Source organism: Tamandua tetradactyla, chromosome 2 (genome assembly GCF_023851605.1).
Source record: "Tamandua tetradactyla isolate mTamTet1 chromosome 2, mTamTet1.pri, whole genome shotgun sequence".
Taxonomy (NCBI): domain Eukaryota; kingdom Metazoa; phylum Chordata; class Mammalia; order Pilosa; family Myrmecophagidae; genus Tamandua; species Tamandua tetradactyla.
The window spans coordinates 130,907,315-130,933,255 of NC_135328.1; the positions used below are offsets into that span (position 1 = coordinate 130,907,315).

General features: G+C 56.2%; 3 protein-coding genes and 1 long non-coding RNA gene across 8 annotated transcripts in view; 1 reads left to right on the forward strand and 3 right to left on the reverse strand.

Moving 5' to 3' along the window:
- Positions 1 to 4,463, reverse strand: part of MAN1B1 (mannosidase alpha class 1B member 1) — a 45,706-nt gene extending 41,243 nt beyond the window's left edge. The window contains exons 1-3 of one of the 3 annotated variants that reach the window (XM_077148957.1): positions 4,184 to 4,463; positions 3,667 to 3,775; positions 2,862 to 2,998 (exon numbers count right to left, since the gene is read on the reverse strand). In XM_077148957.1, coding sequence (XP_077005072.1) covers positions 2,862 to 2,998; positions 3,667 to 3,775; positions 4,184 to 4,297 — 360 coding nt within the window. In that variant the 5' untranslated portion in view covers positions 4,298 to 4,463. The remainder of the gene's footprint in view (positions 1 to 2,861; positions 2,999 to 3,666; positions 3,776 to 4,183) is intronic. The other 2 variants (XM_077148956.1, XM_077148955.1) reach the window with 2 other exon arrangements.
- Positions 4,464 to 6,107: 1,644 nt separating this feature from the next.
- UAP1L1 (UDP-N-acetylglucosamine pyrophosphorylase 1 like 1) lies at positions 6,108 to 11,590 on the reverse strand. Its single transcript, XM_077148959.1, has 9 exons — positions 11,226 to 11,590; positions 10,482 to 10,686; positions 10,120 to 10,295; positions 9,659 to 9,831; positions 9,384 to 9,577; positions 8,761 to 8,901; positions 8,205 to 8,390; positions 7,648 to 7,714; positions 6,108 to 7,181 (listed from the first exon to the last, which is right to left on the reverse strand). Exons 1-9 carry the CDS (start codon positions 11,512 to 11,514, stop codon positions 7,089 to 7,091), a joined length of 1,524 nt encoding a protein of 507 aa, XP_077005074.1. The 5' UTR covers positions 11,515 to 11,590; the 3' UTR covers positions 6,108 to 7,088.
- A 3,793-nt stretch (positions 11,591 to 15,383) lies between these two features.
- SAPCD2 (suppressor APC domain containing 2) lies at positions 15,384 to 21,915 on the forward strand. Its single transcript, XM_077148962.1, has 5 exons — positions 15,384 to 15,933; positions 17,610 to 17,734; positions 18,350 to 18,496; positions 18,729 to 18,836; positions 18,893 to 21,915. The coding sequence occupies exons 1-5, from the start codon at positions 15,393 to 15,395 to the stop codon at positions 19,136 to 19,138; spliced, it is 1,167 nt and encodes a 388-aa protein (XP_077005077.1). The 5' UTR covers positions 15,384 to 15,392; the 3' UTR covers positions 19,139 to 21,915.
- On the reverse strand, positions 21,079 to 24,480 carry LOC143673894 (uncharacterized). Of its 3 annotated transcripts, none has more exons than XR_013170757.1 (4): positions 24,218 to 24,480; positions 22,970 to 23,201; positions 21,983 to 22,102; positions 21,079 to 21,779 (listed from the first exon to the last, which is right to left on the reverse strand). It is a non-coding gene; the product is annotated as an uncharacterized LOC143673894 (long non-coding RNA). The 3 variants fall into 3 exon arrangements; XR_013170756.1 differs by having other exon boundaries at positions 21,863 to 22,102; XR_013170755.1 differs by having other exon boundaries at positions 21,079 to 22,102.
- Positions 24,481 to 25,941: the final 1,461 nt, after the last annotated feature.

Consider the following 25,941-nt stretch of genomic DNA (forward strand, 5'->3'; position numbering starts at 1 on the left):
CTGCTCACACACAGCAGCCCCAACAGTGTGGGCCAGCAAGTGGATCCTAAGACTTGCATGCACCCACACTCCTGAACGAGTAATGGCCTATGGACAAAGTACCAACCACAGCACAACTTACAGATAAGGGAAAAATCCTCAGTAGGTGAAAGATTTAGCCACTTACAGTATACCCAGGCAACAGAAAGTCATCACCTAAAAAATGTAAGAGGATAATACTCTTACAGTGTGCATGTAAAAAGCAGGGTACGAAAGCATACATACAGGTGGTGCAATGGTGGCTCAGTGGTAGCATTTTTGCCTGCCATGTCAAGAGACCCAGGTTTGATTTCCTCTGCCTATGCCAAAAAAAAAAAAAAAAAAACCATACACACACCCAAAGCTCAAATGTATAAACACATGTGCAGCCAGTTATCATTTGGAAAAGAGACACCGTATGTCTCTAGATGGTCCCATGGGCAGAGGGAGTGAATGGCTCTTTTCTTCTTTATATTTTTCTGGACTTCCCTATTTTCTCTCCTAAGCTATTCTAATTTCTCGCCTACATGTAACTTCTATAATCAGCCAAAAAGTAAAATATTAAGGAGAGGCAGGCTGAAAGAGCCCCATCATGGATACAGGTCAGGTAGAGAGTGACAAGCCGTGCAAGTAAGAGGGAGGTCAGAGCAGGCTTCCAAGAAGTCACATATTTCCAGTGCACACGTGTGGTGAAATGTAGACAAGTTACCACTTCCTGTCCAGCCTCCTGCCCCACCAACACCCCGAATCATATGACAAGACCAGGCGAGAGATGAGAGAGAAGAAACATCTTTCAATGGGGGTAAAAAACGTCACATCTTGCTTTCATACGATTACGAGAATCGATACGCAAATATGAGGCCAAAAGAAGTGAAAGAAAAGCTAGCCTGCTTGAAAGCGGAGAAAGGAGCCTAGAGACACACAGGACCCAGTCTCTCATGCCCAGTTTTGTGGGGCCTCCAGACTGATGACAAATGTGACTCTTAGTGGGGGTGCCACTAGTTCAGGCATCAGTTATGACCCTCACACACTATTCCTTTCAGTCCACAGAGAAGCCACTTGTCAGAAAAGGGCAGGCCTGGACTTCTTCCTTCTGTGTTCCTCCCCATTTAACACCTAGATTAGAAAGAGGTGCCCTTCTCCCCGCCCAGCTGCAGGTGTGTGAAACCACCATCTGGCCCAGGCTGTAACTCAGGGTAAGCCTCCTGAGGTTCTCTTCAACTCTGTCCCTCACAGACAGTCCCAGCCCACACCAACTAAGCGGCCCACGCACACATGACACAGGCTCTGAGCCCACCACCCACAGAACACAGGCTCCAAGCCCACCACACACATGCACAACATATGCCCCGAGCCTACCACACACACGCAAAGCACAGGCTCAGAGCCCACCACACGTACATATGACACAGGCTCCGAGCCCACCACACGTACATATGACACAGGCTCTGAGCCCACCACCCACACGGCACGGGCTCCCAGCCCACCACGCACACACACAACATATGCCCCAAGCCTACCACACACATGTACAGCACAGGCTCCAAGTCTGCCACAAGCACGCACAGCACAGGTGCTGAGCCCACCATACGTACACAGCAGTCACGTCATCAGGTTCTAAGACACTGGAAGAGGGAAGAGTTGGCCCACTTCCTTCCTAAGCATCCCATTCTTGATGGGTCACTTTCTGGGTTCTCTTGCTTCCTCTGCTCTGAATCTCTCTGGCAACCCTCTCCTATTTCACTATCCAAACTTCTAAGTGTGGGAGTACCCAGGGCTCAGGCCTGTCTGGATCATTCGCACCATCTGTATGCAGACACACAGAAGCTTCTCTCCTGCCCAGACTGCTCTCCACACTCTGACCTTGCTGTCACCCACCCACCCTGCTATCTCCGACACCCCCAGGGCACAGTGGAGCAGACCCACAACAAAGCACCCAAGTCTCCCACTCCATTTCCTGATGGCCTTTGCTGGCACCATCCACCATGTGTGCCCAATCACTCGCATCGCCAAGTGCCTGGGGGCCTCTCTCACCCACCTGGCACTCCCAGTCCAGGCAGCAGATTGCCCTGGGCTCCTGCTGTCCAGTCCTGAGGTTCCATGTCTCATCAACACACAGACTCAAAGGGTTCTCACAATTAAAACCTCAGATGTCACATCCCAGCCTAAAATCTCCCCAGGCATATCAGCAGAGATCACAAGTGCTGTTTTGCCAGGCTGGGAACTGTAGGGTCTGGACCAGAGCTGCTCCAAGCTTGTCCCTCTGCACTGCCCCCAACCTTTCTTGGCTGCAGTTTCCTGACCATGCCAAGGTTTCCTCAGGGTCTGTCCAAAAGCTGCTTTATTCCATGGAAACCCTGTTATAACCCCTTAAATGCAACTGCTTCTGTCCGGCAGATTTCACATTCAATGCCCCATCCTCAGAGAGGCCTTCCCTAACCATTCAGGAGATGTCCTTGCTAGTGTTCTTTCACAGCACCCTATCCTTTATCTTAGAGAACTTACACCAACGTATCACTATGTATACCTTTGCTGCTGGTCATCAACTCCCTCTCCATCCAGCTTCCTAGCTCCATAAGAGAAAGGATAAGGTCTGTTTTATTCATCACTACATAGGCTAACACAAAGACCGGCACAAAGTAGGTGTTCAAGAAAAATGAAAGAATATTCCTTTTTCCCACATATGTCCAAACAGCCCAGAATGAGTAAGGGTGGAGTAAAAACGTAAAACAGATGATAGAAGAAATAATTATTCTCAAATTGTATAAGATGCTAGTAGTTTTTCATGAATGACTTGAAACCCTACCCCAGGTACAAGTCCCTCTGTGATCTTTCTAACATACCTGGGATAAAATCTCCGGCAAGTGTGCTGGGTTAGCATCTGCCTTCTGAGGAACCGGTAAGACAGGTGGGTTTGCTGGTTTCAAGCCAGGGATTTCTGGTCCTGTCCTCCGCTCTTCTAATAACTTGACACTCAGAGCTAAACAGGAAAATATATCTTATAAAATATACCATGAGGTCTAAAAAAAGATTTAAAATGCTTCACAACAAGCATCTGGACTGGTGTTATCCATTATAAAAGAACATCATGACACCTTCAAAACATCATTTAAGGGAACTCAAGAACGGGCGAAGAGAATAATATATTTCTCAAAGCACTTTCCAGCTTTTATCTGTATATACAACCCCCAAATACTTCACCTTAATTCTTTCCAGCCCAGAAAGTACAATATTATGACAAATGTATGTTGGCAAACTGCCGCAGCTCTTCAGCGGTCTTCTTAAAAGAAGCAATCTCAGAGAAACTCAGAAGAGATTCTCTACATTCTCATCACAACACTGGTCATTTCCAAACGTACACTAGTGAGTATAGGGAACTAAGTGTAATTAATGTTTATTTAGCATTTGACCTCCTGACCAAAATTTCTGTATAAGTGAGGATAGACACACCAGTGATCACACAACATCAAATTAACATCTAAGTTCCAGCCATATGATTAAAAAGCTGCTCTATGTTCCTCTTTCTCTTGGTTTCTCCCACTGATTGCCATTTATGCTCCTGAAGCTCTCTAAAGTAGATTACAGGATGCTTTTGCCTAGTCAACCCTCAACACAAATATCATTTTAAGGTGTAACTGGCTCAAATACCTTCCCAGCGGTTGGCTGAATTGATGTAGGAAAGTAGCCCATATATAGTCAGAAAGGCAACGAGGAAAAGAATGACATTGCGCTGCAGTCGTGACAGCTGCTTCCATTTCTAAGGGTGAAAAAAGAGAATCACATTTTCACACTTTTGCACAACTGAAATCTCTTCCGCTGTCACAAATTCGGTTAGGACAATAAGTATTTCAGAAAAATCCAGTGTCAGTGTCCTCTCAGAGAAGATTATGCTGCGTGGACACACCACGGATAACAAAACACACTGGTACGGGTAGGACGAGAACGAAAAACAACTTAGGAATCAACCCCGTCCTTTTGCACAGGCAGTGAAGACGCAGGCGGGACCAGGCCCAGGGTGTTCGCTCAAGCGGGCAGGTGACCTGCGCGCGGCCAAAGTTGGCAGCGGCGGCCCAGGGAGCTCACCCGAGGGGCCCTTGCTGCTGCGACCACCCCCGCGCACAAGCCGCGCTCGGTCCCCGGGAGGCCGGCCCGCGCTGCCCCTCACCCTCCAGCACGAGCGCCGCCGCCAGCTCTTGCTGTTGTCATAGCCCTCGCCGAAGCTGAGCGTGACTGAGATGAAGTCCCGCGGCGGCGGCGGAGGGAGCGGCGGAGGATACATGGCCGTGGCGGCGGCGCCCCGAAACGCCGCCCACTAGCTGCGTCAGGAGGCCCAACGCTGAGCTGGAAACACAGGTGCGCTCCGCCAACACTCGCGGGCAGCCATCGCAGCGGTCCACTCCGCCCAGAGCGCCGCGCCGCCAATGCGCCTGCGCTGTTCGATCGCGCCCTACTGCGCCTGCGCCGTCTGCGCCACGGCCTCCTACGCCTGCGCTGAAGTACCGCGGTCTAACACCTACAGCGTCCGTGTCCGACGCGCACGTCCCTACAACACCCGCGCCTGCGCCTGGCTAGACCTGCTCACGCATGCGCCGACCTCGCCAGAACGCGGACGTGGCCATAGCAACTCGGCAGACGCGTCTCCGCCCGGGGGGCGTGGCCCCCACCGGGCTCCTGCCCCTGGGTGCTGCGGCGAGGGAAGGAGCTTGACCTAGAGAGGCCCCGGGGCGGCGCCGCCACGTGGGCAGGGACCAGGGCGCGGGCCGAGGTCCAGGATCCCAGGGCCGCGGGGCCTGGGCACCTGGCGGGGCCGTGCCTGGGGAAAGTCGCCTGGCCGCGTGACGGACAGGAGCCCCGGGCCTCACTCGGGAAAGGTCTGGGGGTACAGCGAGGACCTCCAGGTGGAGGGAATATTCCGGTGCTGCGAGCCCCCAACAACGGGGCCATGCGGGCCCGGCTGAAGCCCGTGGCTTCCCCAGGCCGGATACTCAGCTCCTCACAGGTGAAGGCACAGAGGGGTGGATGTGGACAGGCCACCTGGATCCCTAGTCACTGCGGCGGTGACACCCCCAGGCCTGCAGCGGAGTCATGGAACAGGCGGCTTCCAGAGGTTTCCCTCCTTTGAAACCTGAAGAACGCAGCACTTAACTTTGCAGGTTCCACCTCAATTGAAAACACAAAAGCCCGAGCAGCCCAGGTCTACTCTGCAGCAATCTCCTCCTGAACTTCAAAGCGGGCTCCTCGCCAGCTCTTTCCAGGCAGGCTGCCTCCGCCCACGGCCGGGCCCACTGCTTCTGTCAGTCCTCGGTCTGGAGGTTCCTCAACTTGTCTGAACCTGCCGCAGAAAGATCCTCCAACCCTCCCGCACCCCCTTCCTTCCAGGCCGGCAGCTCTGAGGTCTCTGCCTTCTCTTCCACACAAGGCTGGCTGGCAGGCCCAGTCGTGCCTCCAAGAGCTCCCTGGCACAGCTGATACCCCTGGAAGGACGTGCAGGAGGAGTCCCAGGGTTTAAGCAGAGAAATCCCATTAAAGGGGCAGATTCTGACTCCAGCTCCAGGGTCCAACCCACCAGGATGTCTCAGGCACTCCATACCCTGGGAAAGAGCAGGACAGAGGATTCCAGAAGAGTCTCAGCCTTAGGTAGGGACCTCCCCACAGGAGGCACTCCCCACAGCCCTCCAAGGCTGAACTGGGAACACCCAGCCTGTCTCCACTTGTCCTGGTCAACACCAGAACCTCCGTATTTGCTGTAAATGCCCTGTATTCTATGGAAAATCAAGACCAAGTAGACTTTACACTGCTTTGTCAGTGGGTCCCAGGGCTTAGGGGTGGGGGTGGGGGAGCACGAGGGAACTCGTGGTGGTGACGGGCAGCTTGTGTGCTGACTGCAGTGGTGTCTCCACTGACCCACACACTGACGCAATGACCTGGAGCACTGCAGCCACATTCACTTCCCCCTGCTGATACTGTACTCTCATTATGTGAGCCACGACTGCTAGGGACAAGGATGAAGGGCACATGGTACACAGGACCCTCCATACCACCTCGGCAACACTGTATAATGCTGAAATTAATACACTGTTTAAGAAACAAACTGTTCTAAAAGTTTACCCAACTAGCTGTACTTGCACAAAGAGGTTTGCACAGCTGTTCCAGTTATGGCAATAAATTCCAGCTGGGGGTCCTGTGAGGCCTGGGGTTTCCAGGCCTGCTGCACCCACCCACCCCCACCCCCTAGGCCCCCTGCGGCCTATGGAACAAAAGAGAAAGGCACAAGGTACACGGTTGGGTCCTGAGGTTTGAGAACAGGATGGCAAACAGCAGACGTGGTGGAACCACACATCATCACCTGGGTTTGGTCCAGACATGGAGGGTTGGAACACCAGCCGAGCCCACGTCCAGGTATGTTGACACAGGCTCTGTATTCCATACCTCTGGCTGTGTCCACTGCATCTGGGCCGCCTCCCAGATGTCACCCTTGGGAGACCTTTCATGTGGGGCATGGGGGCCACAGTGGGGGCAGGGGCACAGGAAGCACAAGTGAGCAGCAGGCTTTGTTGCAGAGATAGTCTTCACATGGGGGCAGGGGATGTGCTCCTGCTTCCTAATGACAGGAAGGCAGCTGTTATCAAAAGAGGTGCTAGGCCCAGAGGGCAGGGTCAGCAGTGTCTCCTAGCCCCAGGAGGGTTGCAAGGGCACAGGGAGGGCCAGGTCCAAGACACGCACGGCACCAGATAAGGAGGCTACGTCCCCTCCCAGGCAGCAGATGAGAGCATGAGCACCAAAGTCTGTCAAAACTGGGAGATGAAAAAGGCAGGGGAGGGTCAGCTTCAGGGGTCAGGGCTCCTGGCTGCTGCTTCCTTGGGACCCCAAAGTCAGAAGGGTAGCCAAGGGCTGGCCTGGCCCCCAGCAGGCACCTGGTCATCATGTAGCCAGGAAACCAGGGACAACCTTTGGGTGTAAACAATCGTGTTCCTTCTGTCTTCCTTGAGGTGGAGACGCTGAGCAGCCTGCTGCCCTACTCTGAGCCCTGCTCAGAGCTGCCTCCTGGCCCCACAGGCCCTAGAGTCGGCTCAGGACCCCTGCAGTAGCAGTGCCCTGGCCCGGTCTGTGTCCAGGACCAGGGGGGACTGGAACTCCCTTTTGTGCAGGTACACCTCCAGGCCCTGGAAGAAGGGAGGTCCTGATGGCACCGTGTCCTTTTTAGGGGACCCACACCCCCTCTTGCTGCCCCAAGGAGCCACATCCCCCAAAACAGTCCTAGGTTAACCTGGAGCCAAGGAGGAATACAGCAGAGAGGTTCTAGGAAAGAGAGACAAGATGCCAGCCTGCTGAGCTGAGCCAGGCAGGACCCTGATGGCCTCCCAGCAAGTTCACGCCTGATCCTCCCCCCACAAGCCTACCCATCCCAGATCCCAGCCTGTCCTTCCAGACTATCAACCTCCAAAGACCTGCAGGGCCTCTTGGAACCCACCCACTCCTGCATCCTGGATGGCCTCCTGGAACTGAACTTCAGAGCCCATGTTCCCCCTTGGTAAACTGAGGCACAGCTGTGATTTCTCCACCTGAGCACCCACTGCTCCCCAAGCCTGCAAGCCTGGCCTGGAAAGCCCCAGAACCTGCCACTCTCACCTCTCCAGAATAGGACACTAAGGGCGAGATCTCACAGATGGCTGGAGGATCCTGGGTTTCTGGCAGGCTGGAAAATCCACTAGTTAGCATCTGCTTAACAGGCCTACCCTGGGTCCTCTTCCCACTCCTGCCCTTGGGAAACTGAGCGGGCCCCAGGAGCCGAGATAGCACAGCCCCGGGGCCAAGCCCGACCTGGCTGCCTTGCAACTTCCTACTCCTCCTCTGGTATCCACAGCCCTGAGCAACAGGCCTGGTCCCTGATTCAGGCTACAAACAGTCTCAAGAGCATCCCCCAGGGCGAGGGCAGCCAGGCCCAGATAGCAGCTGTGGATGCTGAGAGAGCGGAACCTAACTTCCTTTCCCACCCCGCTGTCATCAAATGTCACTCCCTGGAGAGAGCAGTAGCCACCAGCCCCTCCTGACACACTGGAGTGGCCAGTCACCACACAGGTCCACCCCCTCCCCATCTCGGGCAGCCACAGAGCTCGGGTGGCCCTGGAGCGCGTGGTGAGCCGACTCCCCTCCCAACGTGGGCAGCCCCGCAGAGCCATGCTCACCAGGGCAGCTCGGGAAGCCGGGCCCCGTGTGCGTCCAGGAAGCAGGCACCTGCCCGCAGGGCCCAGCGGTAGTGCTGGGCCAGCAGGGCCTGCCGGGTTGTGGAGGGACTGTCCCTGGCTGCACAGTCGCTGTTCTTCAGCGGGGCAAACTCTTCCTCCCGCAGTACTTCGAAGGCCACGAAGCTCCTGGTGGAGGAGGGCGGTGGCCAGGGGTCTGGGTGCGGGCGCAGCCAGGCCGCACAAGCACTCAACAGGCCCATGCTTCTGGATGGGACTCCCCCTTCCATTCCCACCAGCCAACACTTGGCCTGGAAGTGTCCCCAAACCCCCAAAGTCCACAGCCCCCAATGACCTCAATTGCCCCAGAGCCCCCTACACGCAAGTCCCATCCACCAACCTTCCCCACCCCCCTGGGTTGCTTCCTCCTGTGGGCAAGAGCACTCCCTGCCCAATGCTCTACCCCACTACACAGAGCCCCCACTTTCCCGCCCCACTGGGCCTCCGAACCCAACACCACGGGATGGGGGGTAGTAAATAAATTACTTTTGCCACTAACTTAGCAAATGGGATCACGTCAAACACAAACTTCTCCATCTTTATCCCATTTGGTTTCAACGGCTTTACCAGATTTCCCTCCTCGTCCACATAAGGGACCTTCTTGACAGCCACGTGCGGGGTCAGCAAGGGCTCGAATTCCCTGGGAGGGCAGGGGGCAGGAAAGATGCTGTCCAGACAGGACACATCAAACACCAGCAGCCCCTCCCAGAGCAGGCAAGCAAGCAGCCAATGACCCATAGTGCAGGAGGCGTGGGGAGCCAAGGCAAGGCTCTGGGGAGGGCAGCAGGGCGGTTCACACCTCCCAGGCCTGGGGAGCCAAGGCACCCAAGCAGCTGGAGATCCTGACGGTGGCAGCAGCACTTGTGGGCAACAGGACTGTGGCCACAAAGGGAGGAACAGGCCAAGATGGCTGCATGCCAGGTTGGCAGCAGAGCCCAGCACCAGCTTCTCCAGCACCCTGGGCTTATATAAACCCAGGAGCCCTCTTCCATAACCCACCCGGGGCCACCACGCCCCAGGTTATCTGGCACCGAGTCTGCCCACCCAGGAAGCACTCAGCCTAGCCTGGCTGCACTGCTCCCTCAGCCCAGCCTGCAGGCGAGTACACCTAGGCTCACACACCTGCAGATGGTCTGGAGGAAGCTGCAGGTGAAGAAGTGGTTGCAGATGTTGCCTGCACTGTAAAGCAGTTTCCCACCCGGTGCCCGCAGGGTAGCCGTCTCGGGGCTCAGCTCACTGTACTCCACCACCTGGGGGAGGCCGTCCACCTGGCACACCACACCCACGGGCTCCTCTGGGTAGGCTTTTTCCACCACCTTCAGGCCCGACAGGAAACAAGCTCAGAGGGGAGGGGACAGGCGGGCTCAGCTGGGGGGCTCGGCTGGCAGGGGGCTGACCTTGGCACCGCAGTCTGCGCCCTGCAGCACGCAGAAGCCGATGAAGGCCGGGTCAGCCAGCTTCACCAGGATGTTGTCCACACAGTACACGTGCACAAACTCCACGCCCCGGCGGGCCATGTCCTCCAGAACCTGGTGGTCGGCCAGCGCCCGGTACAGGCCCCCATTGCCATCTGCAGCGGGAGGATGGGAGGAGCACAGGCTCCGCACCTGCTAGCCCCAACAGCACTGGGGGCTGGGGGAGCCCTCATGGGTGGACCTTGGGCCTGGGCAGCTCTCTCCCTCCACCCTGTTTGCACCGTGACACAAGGGGATGGGGGCCCAGAGACGGGGGGTGCCAGCTCCCAGGCCATATGGCCTTCCTCGTGTGGCACCTTCAGGCCTGGGGCCAGGTCTGCTGACCTCCAGCTTGAGCTGCGTTCTAGAACAGCCTGTCTAGGTCTCTCGGAGTGGGCCGGTACCTGGGGCCATGGCGACCTTGTCTTTCCGTTCCAGGATGGCCCGGCCATCGAAACCCACTGCAGGCAGCAGGCGCTGCTCAAACATGACCACGTTGGCAGGGTCCAGGTGGAAGAAGTTGTGCTCCTTGAAGAACTCAGTCGTGGGTCCCAGTGTAAACTCGCTGGTCATGATGTACCTGCAGGGGGGTCGGGAGCTGAGCAGGCTGAGCCAGGCTCATGGGAGTGATGGGCGGCACCTGGGGCACGGTGATGGGGTCCTGTCTCCATTGAGTGGGGCTTGGATCAGTCTAGCTCAGGGCAGGGTGTGGGGCAGGGCTGGGGCTCTGGGGAGGTCAGTCTGGCCCAGGGCGGGGAGGGCCAACCAGGGTACGGTGCAGGGGCTGCCGTGGCGCTCGTAGGCCAGCTGCTCCACGCGGCGGATGCGTTCAGCCTGCAGTTGGTACAGGGTCTTCTGGCTGGGCAGCCCTACCCGGTACATGCCCTTCGGGTAGGTCACGCCCAGGCGAGTGCCCTGGCCACCGGCCAGCAGCAGTACAGCTACCTTGTTCAGGGCGATCTGGCGAAAACCTGGGGGTGGGGGGAACCATGAGGAGGGTGGGGGTCCAGGCATACACCCATGCCCTTCACTCCAGAGCCACCCAGGCCTGGGCTTGGGTCTCAAAGACTTCCGAGTCCCAACCACAACTGACTGCACCCCATTCTTCAGAGGTGCTGGGGACGCCCTCCAGGGGGAGCATCACATGGGGGAGGGAGGCCAAGCCTGCACGCCGGCCCCTCCAGGAGCATCCACCTCACCTCTGGGTCCAAAAGTCAGGGGTGCCCCAGCGCGACTGTTCAAGGGGTCCCAGGCATCTCCCGGGGCTGGGGAGGGGCTCTCCAGGCGGGTACAGGTCCAAGAACCCTCCCCAGGACCCGCGGCCCGGCGGAGACGGCGAAGTAGATTGCGCTCGAAGTGGGGATCCCACAGCCCACTCGCGGGCCGCGGGGACACATTTCACACAGAGAGTAGCAAAGAGAAGTCAACTTCCGTGGGCCTCGGCTCCCCGCCTCCCCCGGCGGACGCACGACCCCGCCCGGCCCCAGCCAGCCCCCAGCCCGGCGCCCACCTTCCTCTTCCCAGAGCCGCCGCGCCTCAGGGTCGGCCCGGCTCGCGCTGCCCACGCGCTCGGGGGGCAGCGGCCGCAGGCGCGCGGCCGGGAAGGGCGGCGGGCCGGGAGCGCGCGCGCAGGCCGCGGCGGCGCGCTGGCAGTGCTCGCGCAGCGCCTCGGGCTCCAGCTGGGCCAACTCCGCCAGCAGCCCTGCCCGCTCCCCCGGCGCCAGCTCGGCGCAGAAGCGCAGGAGGTGCTCCTGGCCCGCGCGCTGCAGTCCCGCGCGCACGTCCCGCTCCGAGGCCATGGTGCCAGCGCCGCGGGGGCAGCCAGCGCTCAAGACCCGAGCTCCGGCCCCGCGTCACGGGACCTGTCCAGGGCGTCTGGCCCGCCCCTAACTCCGCCCAGACCCGCCCCCCCATCCCGGTTCCTCCACCCTCGCTCTCGACTCCCACCTCTGCTTTGACCAAGTCCTCGCCCCGCCCCGAGAGAGAAAGGGCGGCTGAGGCACACCGGGTCTCGCGCCGGGGTGTTGGGCTCAGTCTGAGGCCAGGGTGGGTCCCGGCACGGGGTTGGGGCCTGCCTGCAGGGTGGCCATATATGCATCAGGCCGGGGCCGGCGCAGGCCACGCCTGAGGTAGGGGTGGTGTCCAAGGGTCCAGGGAAGGGGCCTGACTCAGGCCTGCGGCCACCGCTGCCGAATCCAGCCAGATCCTCCCTGAGCGGGTGCCTGGATGTCACCTCCCAGGAGGGTCCCCAGCAGCCCCTCCCCCTGTTTTGCCTATCTCTTACTCACGTGGCTTTAGAATACCTTGCTTCTTTTAAGCTTGCTTGTGAAAAATAGAAAAGGGTAGCTTAGGCCATTTGGGGACTCAACTGTCTTTTATAAACTAGCTTCATTAAGTTTGAAAGCAATACGGACACATGGTTTACAAAACTCAGTGGCCCTTGAGGACACAGAGCCTTCTCCCTGATGCTCCCTGCTAACCTCTGAGGCAGCAGAGACTCCTCGCAGCCAGCTTCCGCCCTGCACCGGACAAATCCCAGCCTTCATGGCCCACTGGAACTTCTTGTGGCCCTGGAAGGGGTTGTCTGTCCAAGATTGGCCTTGGGCTGCCTCCCAGCCTTTGCACTTGCCATTCCCCTGGCTGGGCAGCTCTTCCCAGAAAGCCACCTGACTTGGTGGTCCCCTGGCACCACTCTCTGTGTGCAGGTGGCCTCTTGGGGAGCCCTTTCCCAAGGTTATAGCTAGAAGAGCAGTGTCCCTTCCTTGTCTGTTCGCTCCTGTCTGCATTCTCCACAGTCTGACTCCCATGGGAAGGTCAACTCGACAGGGCAGATGTCATTGGAGTTGTGGCCCTGTCCTTGTCACCTTAGATCAATGTCCAGCTTGTGGCAGGCATAGAAGATGTTTGTTGATTGAACACCAGACCCCAAACCCAGCCCAGCGACCAGGACACAGCACATGCTGAGGGAGTGCCTGAGTGAATGAATGGTCTCAGCTCCAGCAGCTTGTTGAGATGGAAGGGTAGGGGAAGCGCAGGTGAGCACAGCAGGTTGACGCCCCAGTCAGAGTCCATGAGATCCTTATCATTCCAGGTGGCTGCTTCACAGGTACACAAAAGTGCCCTTGAAGCAAATATCAGGAGGTAGCTGCATGAGGACATGCACTGTGGATGTGATTAAATCAGGAAGACCCCTGAGTCCAGCCTCAAGGTGGGGGTGGGGCTGAGATCAGAAGGGTTTGGAAAATAGACACCTGCAGGATCAAAAGAAACTGGACTGAACCTGAGTCCAGCCTCAAGGTGGGGGTGGGGCTGAGATCAGAAGGGTTTGGAAAATAGACACCTGCAGGATCAAAAGAAACTGGACTGAACCACCTGGGAGAGGGGGGATGCAGATAGGTGGGGGTCGGCGAGGCCAAGTTGGGGGGTGACCTCCCAGGCACCTGCCAAGGGCAGGTTGTGGCCAAGGAGCCACCTTCCTTTGGCCTGGGCCTCATCCAAGGAGTTTGGGAAAGCGGCCCACTCCCCAAGGCGCTCCTGCCTTGGCACAGTGAGAACCTAATTACAGCTGGGGTGGGTGCCTCAAAGAGAAGGTCAGCAGCCATAGTGAGCCTCACCTGGTCTGGGGCTTGGGGAAGACTTCAGGGGTGACAGAGAGAGGAAAAGTCGATTGAGTAAGGTCGTCAGGCTTCAGGTCAAGGAGGGAGGAAGGAGTGGTCTGAGTTCAGGACATGAGTCCCTCCCTAGCCCTGCACCCAGAGGCAGGCAGAATCGGGTTCTTCTAAGCTTCCATACTTCTCTCATGTGCTGGCATCCCTGTGCTACCCTCAGGGCTGGTCTGTCTCCCTCCCACCTAGGGCAGCTCGTGTCCTCTGTTGCAGTGGGCTGGGACTCCCAGGGCCGTGGTTGGCCAGGGGGTGCTGGCCAGATATCCTGAGTACAGCCACATCACCACTGCCTTCCATACCTGCGCTCTCCCCACACCTCCACTTCAGCCATGCCCTGGCTCGGTGTTCCACCCAAGGATGGCATTTATGCTGCATCCACCCAGGACGAAATTTCCTGTGCCCAAGCCAGGCTTTGGGTGGCCCCACCCTGCCCCCAAAGAGCACAGGGACTTGGGGGCCAAAGGCCCCATCAGCCAGTGAAAGCAGCCCAATAACCAAAGGCCAGGGTGTCCTACCCAGCCGTTGAGGGGCAGTTCAGGCTCCCAAGAGGTTTTGAAGGTGCCCAGTTGCCAGTCCGGGAAGAAGGGAGGAACGATCATAGTGAGCAAGTGGGGCTGGGGGTGGGACTGCAGCCACTGAAAGTCACATGAGGTGACTCCGTGCTTGGGCACACAGCCTTCAAGGGACTCCCCACCCAAACTCTTTACCAGGCAGGAGCCTGACTGGAGGGTGGAACCCCAGAGAGGCAGTGGAACCAGCCATTCCCTGGCCAGGGTAGCTGCCCCTACATCTTGAATAACTGCACCAGGAGCCTTGGGAGCCAAGAACACAGAGGCTCAGGCAAGTTGAGAGGCCTGCCAGGGAGAGGCTCTAGGATGCCAGCCCCAGGGTCCACTTGGGCCCAGCCGTGTGGGCAATTCCCTGTGGCGACCTGGGAAGACTGTGAGGGAAGGAGGGGGCCAGGGCTGCGTGGAAGATGGGCAGAGGTAGAGGGTGGGCAGCGTCCTGGCTTGCGGAGGTCCTGCCGGCGCTGACCATGTAGCCTTGGGATGGGTTCCTGGAGTCGGACTCCAGGGTAAGTCCGGGCTGCCTTCCAGACCCACCAGAGGGACACGATCCCTGCAAAAAGGCAGCACCGGCGCCCCGCGGCTGCCTGGGGAGACATGCCAGGAGGCGGCGCACCAGGGCGGCAGCTGGAGGAGGTTGTGCAGCAGAAGAAAGAGGCTACCGTGGAGACACTAGAGAGCCGAGGGAAGCTGGTTACCAGATGGGAATCTGGGGAGCTGGGAAAAGGTGGCTTTGTCCTGCAGCCGGCAGGAAAGGCCAGACTGCCCCTGGGGACCAGTAGAGGAGCTGGAGGCCATGGGGATAAAGAGGCCTCTGTGAGGAAGCGCCCAGCTGGCTGGAGCCCACGAGCCTCCTGGGGTTCTCCTCGCTCAAGAGAAGAGTGGCCGGAGTCGACCGGTGCTTGGGGCCCAGGGGAGTCAGAGAGGAGAGGTGGGGTCCCTGGAGAGGCCGCCACCCCGCGCCCCCCAGCCTTGGCACTCAAGGCCACCCGGGGCCAGGTTTCCGGAGAGCGCCAGGCCCCGCCCGAGGAGCGAAGAAAGGGCTGCGACTGCGGGAGAACTGCTGGGGCAGGAGGGCAGAAGGGAGCCAGGCCGCGGCCCCACCCCCGCCCCCGCACGCCGCGGCCCCACACGCGGGGTTTGGCTGCGAGCGAGGATTTCTGGCTCCTCCGCAGGAAAAAAATCAAACCGGGCCGGCGGCTTCTCAGCCAATCCGGGAGAAGATGGACCGGCGCGGCCAATGGCGACGGCGGATGCTAATGAGGGCGCCGCCGCGCGCAGGGCCCCATTCAAAAATTAGCAGCTATTGTCGCTGTTGCGCACGCGGGGCCAGGCCACCGCCTCCCGTACCCCCTTCCCCCGCTTCCCCTTCCCCTTCCCCTTCCCCGCCGCCGTCGGATCGGACACTGGGCACACACGCGGGCCGCCGCCGGGCCGCGGGCGCCCATGGCCGGGGCGACGATGGCTGCGCCGGGCACCGAGGGGCTGCCGCGCGCCTTTCTGCAGAGCCTGCGCACGCTTTTCGACATCCTGGACGACCGGCGGCGCGGCTGCGTGCACCTGCGCGAGATCGAATCCCGCTGGCGGGGTTCCGAGGCACGGGAGCTACCCCGTGGCGTGCTGGATGGCCTGCGGCGGGCGGCCCCGGCCAGCGGCTACCTGACCTTCGAGCGCTTCGTGGCTGGCCTGTGCACCGCGCTGCCAAGCGCGGAGGGCGGCCCGCGGGGCCCGCTGCGCGCCCCGGCCCGGGGGCTCTGCCCCGCGGCCCCCGGGGACGGACCTCAGGCCCCCCCGCCGTCGCAGCGCCTGGCCTTCGCGCCGGCTGACGAACCACGGACCGTCCTGGAGAGGAAGCCCCTGCCCCTCGGCTCGCGCCCCGCGCCGGCCGGCCCCTGTGGCACCTCCCGGAGCCTGGAGAAGCTGTGCGGCCCGCCCGAGGCGGCGCCCTGGCCGGGGGAGCCCGAGCGGGGCCCGAGCGCGAACGCGGGTAAGTATGGGGCGGGCGCCCAGGAGACGCTGCCGAAGTATGGGGCGAGGGGTGTCCCCATAGAGCGGACCAAAGAGGAGCGAAGCTGTGGGGGCCCACCCCTGCTGCCTTCCTGGGGCCACCGCCCCCGATGCAGGTAGGGCAGAGAGGTGGCACTGGGCTGGCTCTGAACCTCAGGAGAGACAACGGGGTGGGTGATACCAGGGAGGGACAGGGGTCTGACTTCCGGTCCAGTTGGCAGGGAGAGGACACAGCAGAGTGGTCCCGTCTGTCCCCTCCCCATACCCTGTCTTGGGAACAGGACCTGCATTATGGCTCCCGGAGGAGCGGGGGTGGGGTGGGGGGTGGGGTGGGGGGTGGGGGTGTGGAGGACTCCCTCCCCACTACCTAGCCCATCAGCCTGTGCACCTGCCCTGCCAAACACAGACAGCCACTGCCAGCAGCTGCCCTCCTTCCCTGCACTGTGTCTGGTGTGGGGAGCTGCAGGAAACAGAGCGGCAGCCCCAACCCCACGCTGGGGCCTCCATCCTCCCAGCTGCTTGTTGAGGGCTCCCTCTTCAGGTTTCCACCGTGCCTGCAGAGCCTACTGGGTAGTTGTGTCAGCTGCAGGTATTGCAGACAGGCTTTGGGCTGGTGGTCCAGCCCTGTCCCTCCCCAACACCTGTGGTACTGGCCCAGTTACTGCACCTTTCCGAGGGCTGGATGTAGGGTCATGCATGCGGCCAGCAGCCACCAAGGGGGCAGCCCTGAAGCCGGGGTTCCTGCGGTCACCCTGTGCAGGAGTCCTGAAGCCGGGGCTCCTGCAGTCACCCTTTGCAGGCCAAAGGAGACCTGAAAGGGCTGGCATGCCTGGTGAGGCTCTCTGCCCCAAGTCCTCCCCCAGCCCCCTGCTCTGGGATCAGGCCCTCCCTCCTCACCACCTGGGTCCCATGAAGAGACAATCCCAGGGGCCTTTGCATCCTTGGCCCTACCTCCTGGAGGCAGGTACCACTCCAAAGTCGCCTGGGGCCACATGGAGTCTGGGGCCTCTTGGAGCCCTTTGCCCCAGGCCCCCCAGCAGGCTCAGTGAACCCCCTTGTGGCCTCACTTGCCAGCCCTGTTGCCACAGAGGCACCCTCACCCACTCCCATATCTCTCACAACCTGGGGGAGGGGCAGCTGCACAGTCCCCAGCCTCCAAGGAAGCTGGCAGACAGCACCCTTGGGTCCCTGCGGATGGCCCACTGTGAGGCTCTCACACGTGTACTGTGGACGTCACGTGAACATCCGGCCATCCCCAGAACTAAGCACATTTGCGTTTGTGCATGCAAGTGGAAGGAAGAGAGGGCTGCGTGCGCTTGCTGGGAGCAGTTAGAGCTCCGTGACCCACATCGCGCTCGCGTTCGCACGTTCCCATCTCCTTGAAGGACACGCACAGGTGACCCGAAGTCCTTTACCTGCCTTCCCAGCCACCATTGGGACCGTGCCATACGCTTACACGGTTCTGGGCCTGGGGCGTAGAGTCGAGCACAGAGTCACTGCTTTGTGTGTATGTGTGTGGGAGGGGGCACACAAGTGAACACGCAAACCCTGCTCCCCAAGGGGGAGAAGCAGCCACTGCATGTGAGGTAAGGGGACTGGGACTCAGCTGTGCTCCAGGGCAGTGCAGTGGGAAGCCAGGCAGGGCTGGCAGGTGAGCTGGCTGCACCTTTGCTGCAGGTGCTGTGGCCGGCAGGGCCCCAGAGGCAAGCGCCGGGGAGGCCCGGCGGGCCCGGGGTGAGCACCGGAGGCATACCATCACTGGGGGTGTCGACTGCGACCTGGTGAGTGACGCCCAGTGGGGTATCCAGCACTTCTCTGCAGCGAGCTTCCAGGCTGGGAAGGGGCAGGGGCTCTGTCAGGTTTCAGCATCACCCTGCCCAAGCTGCAAGCCCCTGGGCATGGGCAGAGGGAGAAAAAGAAGCACTGTGGTGGGGGGGAGCAACTTCGAGTACCCTGTGGGCCCAGGATCACCCCTGCTATTGCCCACTCATGAGGTACCTCTGCCAGCTACATGCTTGCTGCGGGCAAGCAAGACCCCAGGGTGGGGTGGGGGGTGGTGCAGGTTCTGAGCTCAGAGAACACTTGCTCTTGTGTGGGGAAGCTGGAGGGTAGGGAAGAAAGATAGGCTCCCCTCCACGCATGAGGGCAAGGGACTGCCCCCCACGCCTGGGCTCCTGTACATACAGGTGTGTTTTCCCATGTGCCTGCCTGTGACTTTGCACACATGCTGGTGTGTTTCTTGTACCACTCGTGTGTGTGCACACGTCAGCTCCTGCTTGTGGTCCTTGTGCACATACATAGGTGCACCCAGACGCGTTGGCGTGTGCGTGTGTATCTGCACATGCAAGTGGCAGTGTGTGCGTGGCGGGTGTGTGATGCTTGGGCACGTGTCGCAGCTGAAGGAGCTGAAGGAGCTGGAGCAGGAGCAGGAGGTGCTGCTGCAGGGCCTGGAGATGATGGCGCAGGGTCGCGCCTGGTACCAGCAGCAACTGCAGCGGGTGCAGGAGCGCCAGAAGCACCTGGGCCGGAGCAGAGCCGGCGCTGTGAGTGCCATCCCACCTCGGCAGAGGGACCCCCCCACAGGGACGACCCATGGCACCCTAGGCATATGATTGTCCCTCTCCTAGGTCCCAGGGTCTGGGCTCCGCACCCTCCCCTTCCCGAGCTCTAGGACTGCCCCTCTCCTAGGATCTAGGGTGCCCCAGGGCAGGAGTGCCACCTCTGGGGACCCACCAGTGTGGCTCTGCTCTCCCATCACCCCTTCCTTTCCTCCAGGACTTGGGGGTTGAGGGGAGCCCTCGCTCCCTGGGGCAGCTGTTGCCCAAAGTACAGGAGGTTGCCCGGTGCCTAGGGGAGCTGCTGGCCGCAGCCTGTGCTGCCAGGGTGAGTGCCTGCCTGGGACCGCTGGGGCACCTGTGCTGGGTGCCTGGGTGTGCCAGCCTGACCATGCCCTCCCACAGGTGCCGCCCAGCCCCGCCCTGGCCCCCGCCGCACCTGCGGCCCCCGGACGGCAGCGGCAGACCATCCTCATGCTGAAGGAGCAGAATCGGCTCCTCACCAGGGAGGTGACGGACAAGAGTGAGCGCATCACCCAGCTGGAGCGGGAGAAGTCGGCCCTCATCAAGCAGCTGTTTGAGGCCCGCAGCCAGCAGGACGCAGGGCCGCTGGACTCCACCTTCATCTAGCTGGCGCTGCGCTGTGCTGCCAGAGCGTCCCCTCCCCGGCCCAACTGGGGCACCCCGGGCTGCTCGCACCCTCCACGCTGACTCCCGCCAACCCCCAGCCAGCTGAGAGCTGCTACCATCATGGCGGGTGGAGATGGGGGCCCTCCACACAGGCAGGGGTGGTGGCCCCTGGCCCCCAAGTGTTAAAGGTCTCTGCATGCCAGTCTGCACTTCCTGTGGCAGCCGGCAGGGGGCGGGTGCGGGGCGGGACACCTGAGCGCCCCTGGACTGGTGGCCGCAGCGTCCGGTCATCAGAGGGCAGCACAGGGTGGCTGTGGGGTTCAGGTGTGGGTGCTGCCGTGGGAGGCTGGGCTGCCCAGGGACAGGTCCGGCCAGTTCCCTAGGAGCCGAACGAGAGTCCAGGCTTGGGTGGAGAGGGCGCACTTGCCCCTTGGCCTCAGAAAAGGGGAACCTCCTACCACAGGAAGAAGTGGCCATTGGGGTCACTCCCTGATTCTTGCAAGGGCAAAGACGGGAGTCCCTGGAGGGCCCTGGAGAACTCCTCCCCCTAAGCTTACTCTATGGGGACCTGGAGCTGAGTCACAGCAACATCTCGTGGGGCTGGTGGCCAAAGCCTCACGGGGTATATGGAGTGTAGGACCCTGCCATGGAGGACGGGTGGGGTCTCCTGGGGTCCCCTGCAACCCAGGGCCTGGAGCTCCTGGGCAGGCTAGCCAGGGTGTGTGGGTGTCTGGAGCCAAGCCTTGAGCCAGAGGTGGGAAAGGGGGCATCCTTGTGGGAAATTGGCACCTCCACAGTGACACCACCTGGGGGACATGCCCCAGGACAGTTAGAATAATGCCAGCCAATGAGAAGTCTCCCTGGTCCTGCCAGGGCCTCCCACAGCCCTCCCCAAGCCCACCATTTCCCTCTCCCTCAATCCCATGCCCACCCCCAACACACTCACCTGCCCAGGCCCTGCCCCCACTCTCACTAGAAGCTCCCCAACAGGTTCTCCATACCCAACCCATGGTGCTTCCAGATTGAAACTTGGCAGTGTTCCCTGCCTGCTTCTAACACCTCCAGGACCCCAGCACTCAGGACAGGCCTCACCCAGGGCTACATGCTGCCAGCTCACCTCTGCAGCCAGTCTCCCTCATCTGTACCCTGGCTTCACCCAGCTCCTCAAACGCACCCAGGCACAAAGACAAGGGGTCCGCTGAGGCCCACCCCGAGGGAGGAGGCAGCTGTCTCCTGTGGGATTTTGCACTTCCTCCAGTATCTTCCAAGACTAGGGCTGCAACAGAGGATGTCTTGTCTCCCCAGCAGTGGCGGTCCCCAGGCCTCCCACACAAAGCTGCAGGGCAAATGTCAAGTGAGCTCCCCATGCAAAGGCTGCTGGACTCGCTGCTCTCACCGTGGAGGGCAGAAGAGAGCATCTTCAGTACCCACCACCTGACACGAGACTCCCTGTGTGTCCCCAATGGCAGGAGCGGTTGCACAGCCCCCAGCTTGACATCTAGGGTCAAGTCATCCCCTGCTCTGGGGCAAGGCCGAGTAGCCCTGGCCTCAGTCGTCACACAGCCTGCCCCCAGTTACTACGCTGTCCCACTGAAAATGTCTCCAGAAGGCTCAGTGTCCCCTGGGGGCAAAGTTGTCCCTGGTTGAGAACCACTGGTCTGGAGGAATGCAGCTTCCCTAGCTGGACCCCAGGGAATCCTTGTACATCAAGTTCCAAGGAACTGAGCATCTCCAGGGTAAAGAAAAAATTATCCCCAAAGCCTTGAAAGCCAGCAGAAATGAGATCAGATCTGTGGCACTTCGGGTAGTGGGACTGTCAGCTTGAGAATAAAAGAACTGTTCTATAAAAGAACATAAAAAAATAAGAGAAATGAAAGCGATATTGGAAATATGAGCAAGAAATAGCTGTTTATAGTCTCAGTCTATAAAGGTAAGTAATTTTTATTCCATAAAGATGACCAATTAAGTATGAAAAAAATCAAATAGACCTTCCAGAAGTAGTATACATTTATATAATTGAAATTTAAACTCAGTAAATGGACCAAAGTTTAGGTGAAAGTTTTTAGCACAGCTGGAAAGATATTTAATGAATGGGAACAGCTTAGGGAATTGTCAGGCATGGCCCAGAGAGACAAAGAGATGAGAAATAGGAAACAGGCTGAGGAGCTTCAGACAACAGTGTGAGAAAGTCTCAGTCTGGTAGGATTTCCCGGAGGAAACAAGGACAATAGAAAGGAGGGGTGACGTGTGAAGAAATAGTGCTTTACAAATTTCCAGGATTGTCTAAAATAGCAATTCTTATAGCCAGGGATCCCCACAAATCTCAACCAGGATGAATAAAATAAATGTGCGCTTTCTTTTATGAGTACAAAACAAATTACCTACAAATAAACTGCCATTAGCAACATCAGAGGCCATGAGATGGTGCGAAGATGTCTTCCCTGGCTGAGACAAAATAGTCTTAGCCTGGAAGTTCATATCCAGTGAAACTATCAAGAAAGAGGGCAAAATAAAAACATTTTCAAACACAAACATTGAGGAGTTTACTACCATCCTAACTTCACTAAAGGAAATTCCAAAGGAAGTGCTTTAGGCTGAAGAAAAGCAATCTCCAAAGGTAGATCTGGAATTCAAGATGGAACTGTAAAAAAATAAAAATACATATATTTTTAAAAAGGTGAATTAGTTATCTATTGCTGCATAACAAATTACCCTGAAGCTTACTGTCTAGATGCAACTATTATTTCCCTGCAGTCCTGTGGGATTCAGGAGCAGTTGCACTGGGTGAAGTCAGGATACCGGCTTGGGCTGGACCGGCTGGAGGATCCCCTTCCAAGGTGTCACCTGATATGGCAGTTGCCAGGGCTGAGTTCCTTGCAGTCTGTTGGCAGAATGCCTCATTTTCTTCACAATGATCTCCACCAGGTTGCTCGAGTGTCCTCACAATATGGTGGCTGATTTTCCCTAGAGTAAGTGATCCAAGAGAGACCAGAAGGAAGCTATACACCTTTTTAAAAATCTTGTCTCAGGAGTCACATGCATCACTTCTGTCAAATTCTGTTAAGTCACTAAGTGCAGCCATTACTCAAAGGGAGGGGGGAAAGGCTGCACTTATTTTTATTTATTTATTGCATACCATATGGCAGGGTCACATTTCATTATTTTCCATATCTGTTATTGCAGCACCATTTGTTGAATTTTTTTTTGTTTGTTTGGTTTTGTTTTGTTTTTGTGTGTGTGTGTGTGGGTTTTGCTTGCTTGTTCGTTTTGGGGGGAAGTGTATGGACTGGGAATCAAACCCAGGTCTCTTGCATGGCAGGCGAGAATTCTATCACTGACCTACCCTTGCACCCCCCTAAGGCTCCACTTTTTTAAAGGAAGCAGTATCAAATATCATGTAGATATACTTTAAAGCCAACACAACAGATAGAACTAAATATATAGGGAAACTGATGTGACCATTGAGTTTATAATAATGATAAGGCCCAGTTTGTGAGGGGAAACAGAATAAGACTGAAATAATTTCAGTAATAGCACACAAGTAGGAGATCATGGTTGCAGCTGAGGCATTCTAAAGACCTTTATTTTCAGGAGGAGGGAAATAGAACGATGAAGTTTGGATTTTGTTATGTATATATGCCAAGGATAACCGGGAGACGATGGAGGACTGTGGGAAGATGGTGGAACGGGAAGCCCCAGGCCTCAGTTCCTCCACCAAAACAGCTATTGAGCTGGCGGGAACTGTCTGAATAAACTGTTTTTGGAATTTGAGTCCACTAGAACACTGTGCAACATCCACGGAGGAGCAGGAGGGAGAGACCAGCAACTCACAGTAAATGCAGGTGTGTTCCCCTCCCTGCGGTGGCTGCCGTCAGCCAACACCCAGCAGCAGGGCAGGCAGCAGTGGGGACTAGGGCCAAGGTGAGCTGTGAGGGTCTGGTCCTGCCTCAGAATTCTGGGATGTGGTCTCACTGCTGATATCTGCTTCTAGCCGCCTATCTCAGATCATTGGAGGACTTTTACGAGGGTGTCCACTGTCCTCAGGCAAAAGCAGCAGAGGAGGCTTAAAGAGAAAAAGTTTGGAAAAGTCACAAATAGATAACTGCAGCCCTCAAATAGGAGAAAATAAAAACTAGCAATCCCAGGAGTGGGCAAACTGATTCCAAGAGCTATAAAAATATGATACTCAGAATGTTCTGTTCTCAACAACAACAAAAACTTCAAAACAGGTGAAGAAACAGGAAAGAATGGCCCATTACACTAAACAAATAATCACCAGAAACGATTCCTGAGGAATCACATACACTGGAAATATCAGTCAGACTTTAAATCCACAGCTTTAAATATGTTCAATGAGCGAAAGGAATCCGTACACAAAGAACTAAAGGAAAGTAGGAAAACATTACCTCAACAAAATGAACAGATGTATATTTAAAAATGGAACCCAACCGAAATTTTGGTGTGCAAAATTTAGAAACAGGAACGAAAAGCTCACTAGAGAAATTCAACAACAGTTTTGAACAGGCAGAAGGGATCAGAGGACTTGAAAACAGGACAACTGAAATTAGTGGTTTGAGAAGAAGAGAAAAAAAATGAAGAAAAATGGACAGAACCTGAGGGAGCTGTGGGACACCATCAAGGAACCAACATATTCCTCACTGGAGTCCTGGAAGGACGAGAGAGAGAGAATGGGGCAGAAAAAGTGTTTGAATAAATAATAGTGGAAACTTCCCAACCTGAAAAAAGACATGACTATACACACCCAGGAATCTCAATGAACTCCAAGCAGGATGGACTCTGAGATATCTACACCAAGACATATTATAGAGAAACCGTCAAAATCCAAGGACAGAGTATATTAAAAGCAGCAAGAGAGGTGATTTGCCACATACGAGGGGTCCCTAGTAAGGCTCACCACAGGATTCTCATCCGAACCAAGGCAGGCTAGAAGACAGTGGAATGCCATGCCTAAAGCCCTCAAGGAAAAACTTGTCGACCAAGAATTCTAAATCCAACAAAATGATCCTTCAAAAATGAAAGAGATGGGGTGCGAGGGTAGTTTAATGGTAGAATTCTCACCTGCAATGTGGGAGACCCGTTTCGATTCCTGGTCCATGCACTTCCCAGAAAACAAATTAACAAGCAAAACAAGCAAACAAAAAATCAACAAATGGTGCTGCGTAATGGGACATTCCCATGGAAAAATAACGAAATGTGACCCCACCACACAACATTAAAAAAAAAGAAAAGAAAAGAAAGCAGAATTAAAACATTTTTAGGTAAACAAAAGCTGAAAAGTCCATTTCCGGAAGACCTGTTCTACAAGAAATGCTAGAGGGAGTCCTTCAGGCTGAAGTAAAAGGACACTAGACTGTAACTTGAAACCGTAAGAAGAAATAAAGAACATTAATAAAGTAAACTGCATAGGTAAATAGAAAATCCTGAGTTGTACTTCGGTTTGTAACTGCTTTCTTCCCATCTGACTTAACAGAGAAAGTATAAAGTAAGAGTTAAAATCTCTAGTAATGGGAGTACAGCAGCTAAAGATGTAAGCTAGGGCAGCAATAATAGAAGGAGGAAGGATGGAGATGCATAGGTGAAGAGAGTTTGTATACTACTGAGACTTGATTAATACAAGCCAAACTAGGATGTTATTAGTTTAAGAAGTTCATTGTAATTTAAAAAGTAATTGCTCAGAAAATATAGAAAATGGAAGAAGGGAATCAAAAAGCAACTGTTCAACTGTGTGAGGATATTGTGAGCCATTGATTGTACACCAAGTATGGAATGTTCATATGTTAAGAATGTTCGTGTTTGTATGTTGTTTTGTTTTGCAAACAAAATTGTTTTTAAAAAAAGAATTTCAGACAATTTTTTTAACTGAAAATTATCTCTGTAATGATTACTTTGATGTATCATGAATAGATGATCATTTATAATGTTTGTTAAGGCACTACAAGTTGGATTACCTACCTTGAACAAATGTCTTTGCTTTATTTCATAAATATACACCATTACAGTTAAGAGCTGCACAACTAAAAAAAGAAAAAGCAACTATTTTTTTTTAAAAGACAGCAATGGAGCAATTGAAGAACATGAGACATCCAAGGCATACCAAAAGGAAATACAGTGTTTGAACAAACAGCTAAATGTCAGAAGTCAATCCTTCCTTCTGAATTAAATGTCCCTATTGAAAGCCAGAGATTGCCAGACTGGGTGAAAAAAGCTTGAGCTGTCTCTATGTAGACAGCTACAAGTGACTCAAAGCCACAAAAAGTTTGAAAGTAAAAGGATGGAAAAAAGATATTCCATGCAAATAATAATCAAAAGAGAGCCAGAGTAGCTATATTATTGTCAGACAAAATAGATTATAAGCCAAAAAAAGATTACAAGACACAGAGATATTATACAGGCATACTTAGGAGTTATTGTGGGTTCCAGGCCACCGCAATAAAGTAAAAGTTGGAATAAAATGATTTACAGGAATTTTTTGGTTGCCCACTGCATACTCAAGTCATATTTATAACTATACTGTAATCTATTAAGTGGGCAACAGCATTACATCTAAAAAAGCAATGTACGTTCAGAGGTGAAAATCTCCTTGACAACGGGGACTTTACTCCTGGGAATGGGTCTGGCCCTGGCACCATGGGATTGACAACACCTTCTAGACCAAACGAAGGAAAGAAGTGCTATCAAATAAGGCCTCAGTGGCCAAGAGAGATAAAATGGAGTCGAGAGGCTATTCTGAAGGCTACTCTTAGGCTAGCTTCAGTTATAGAGTGTTAATTGCCTTGATGTAT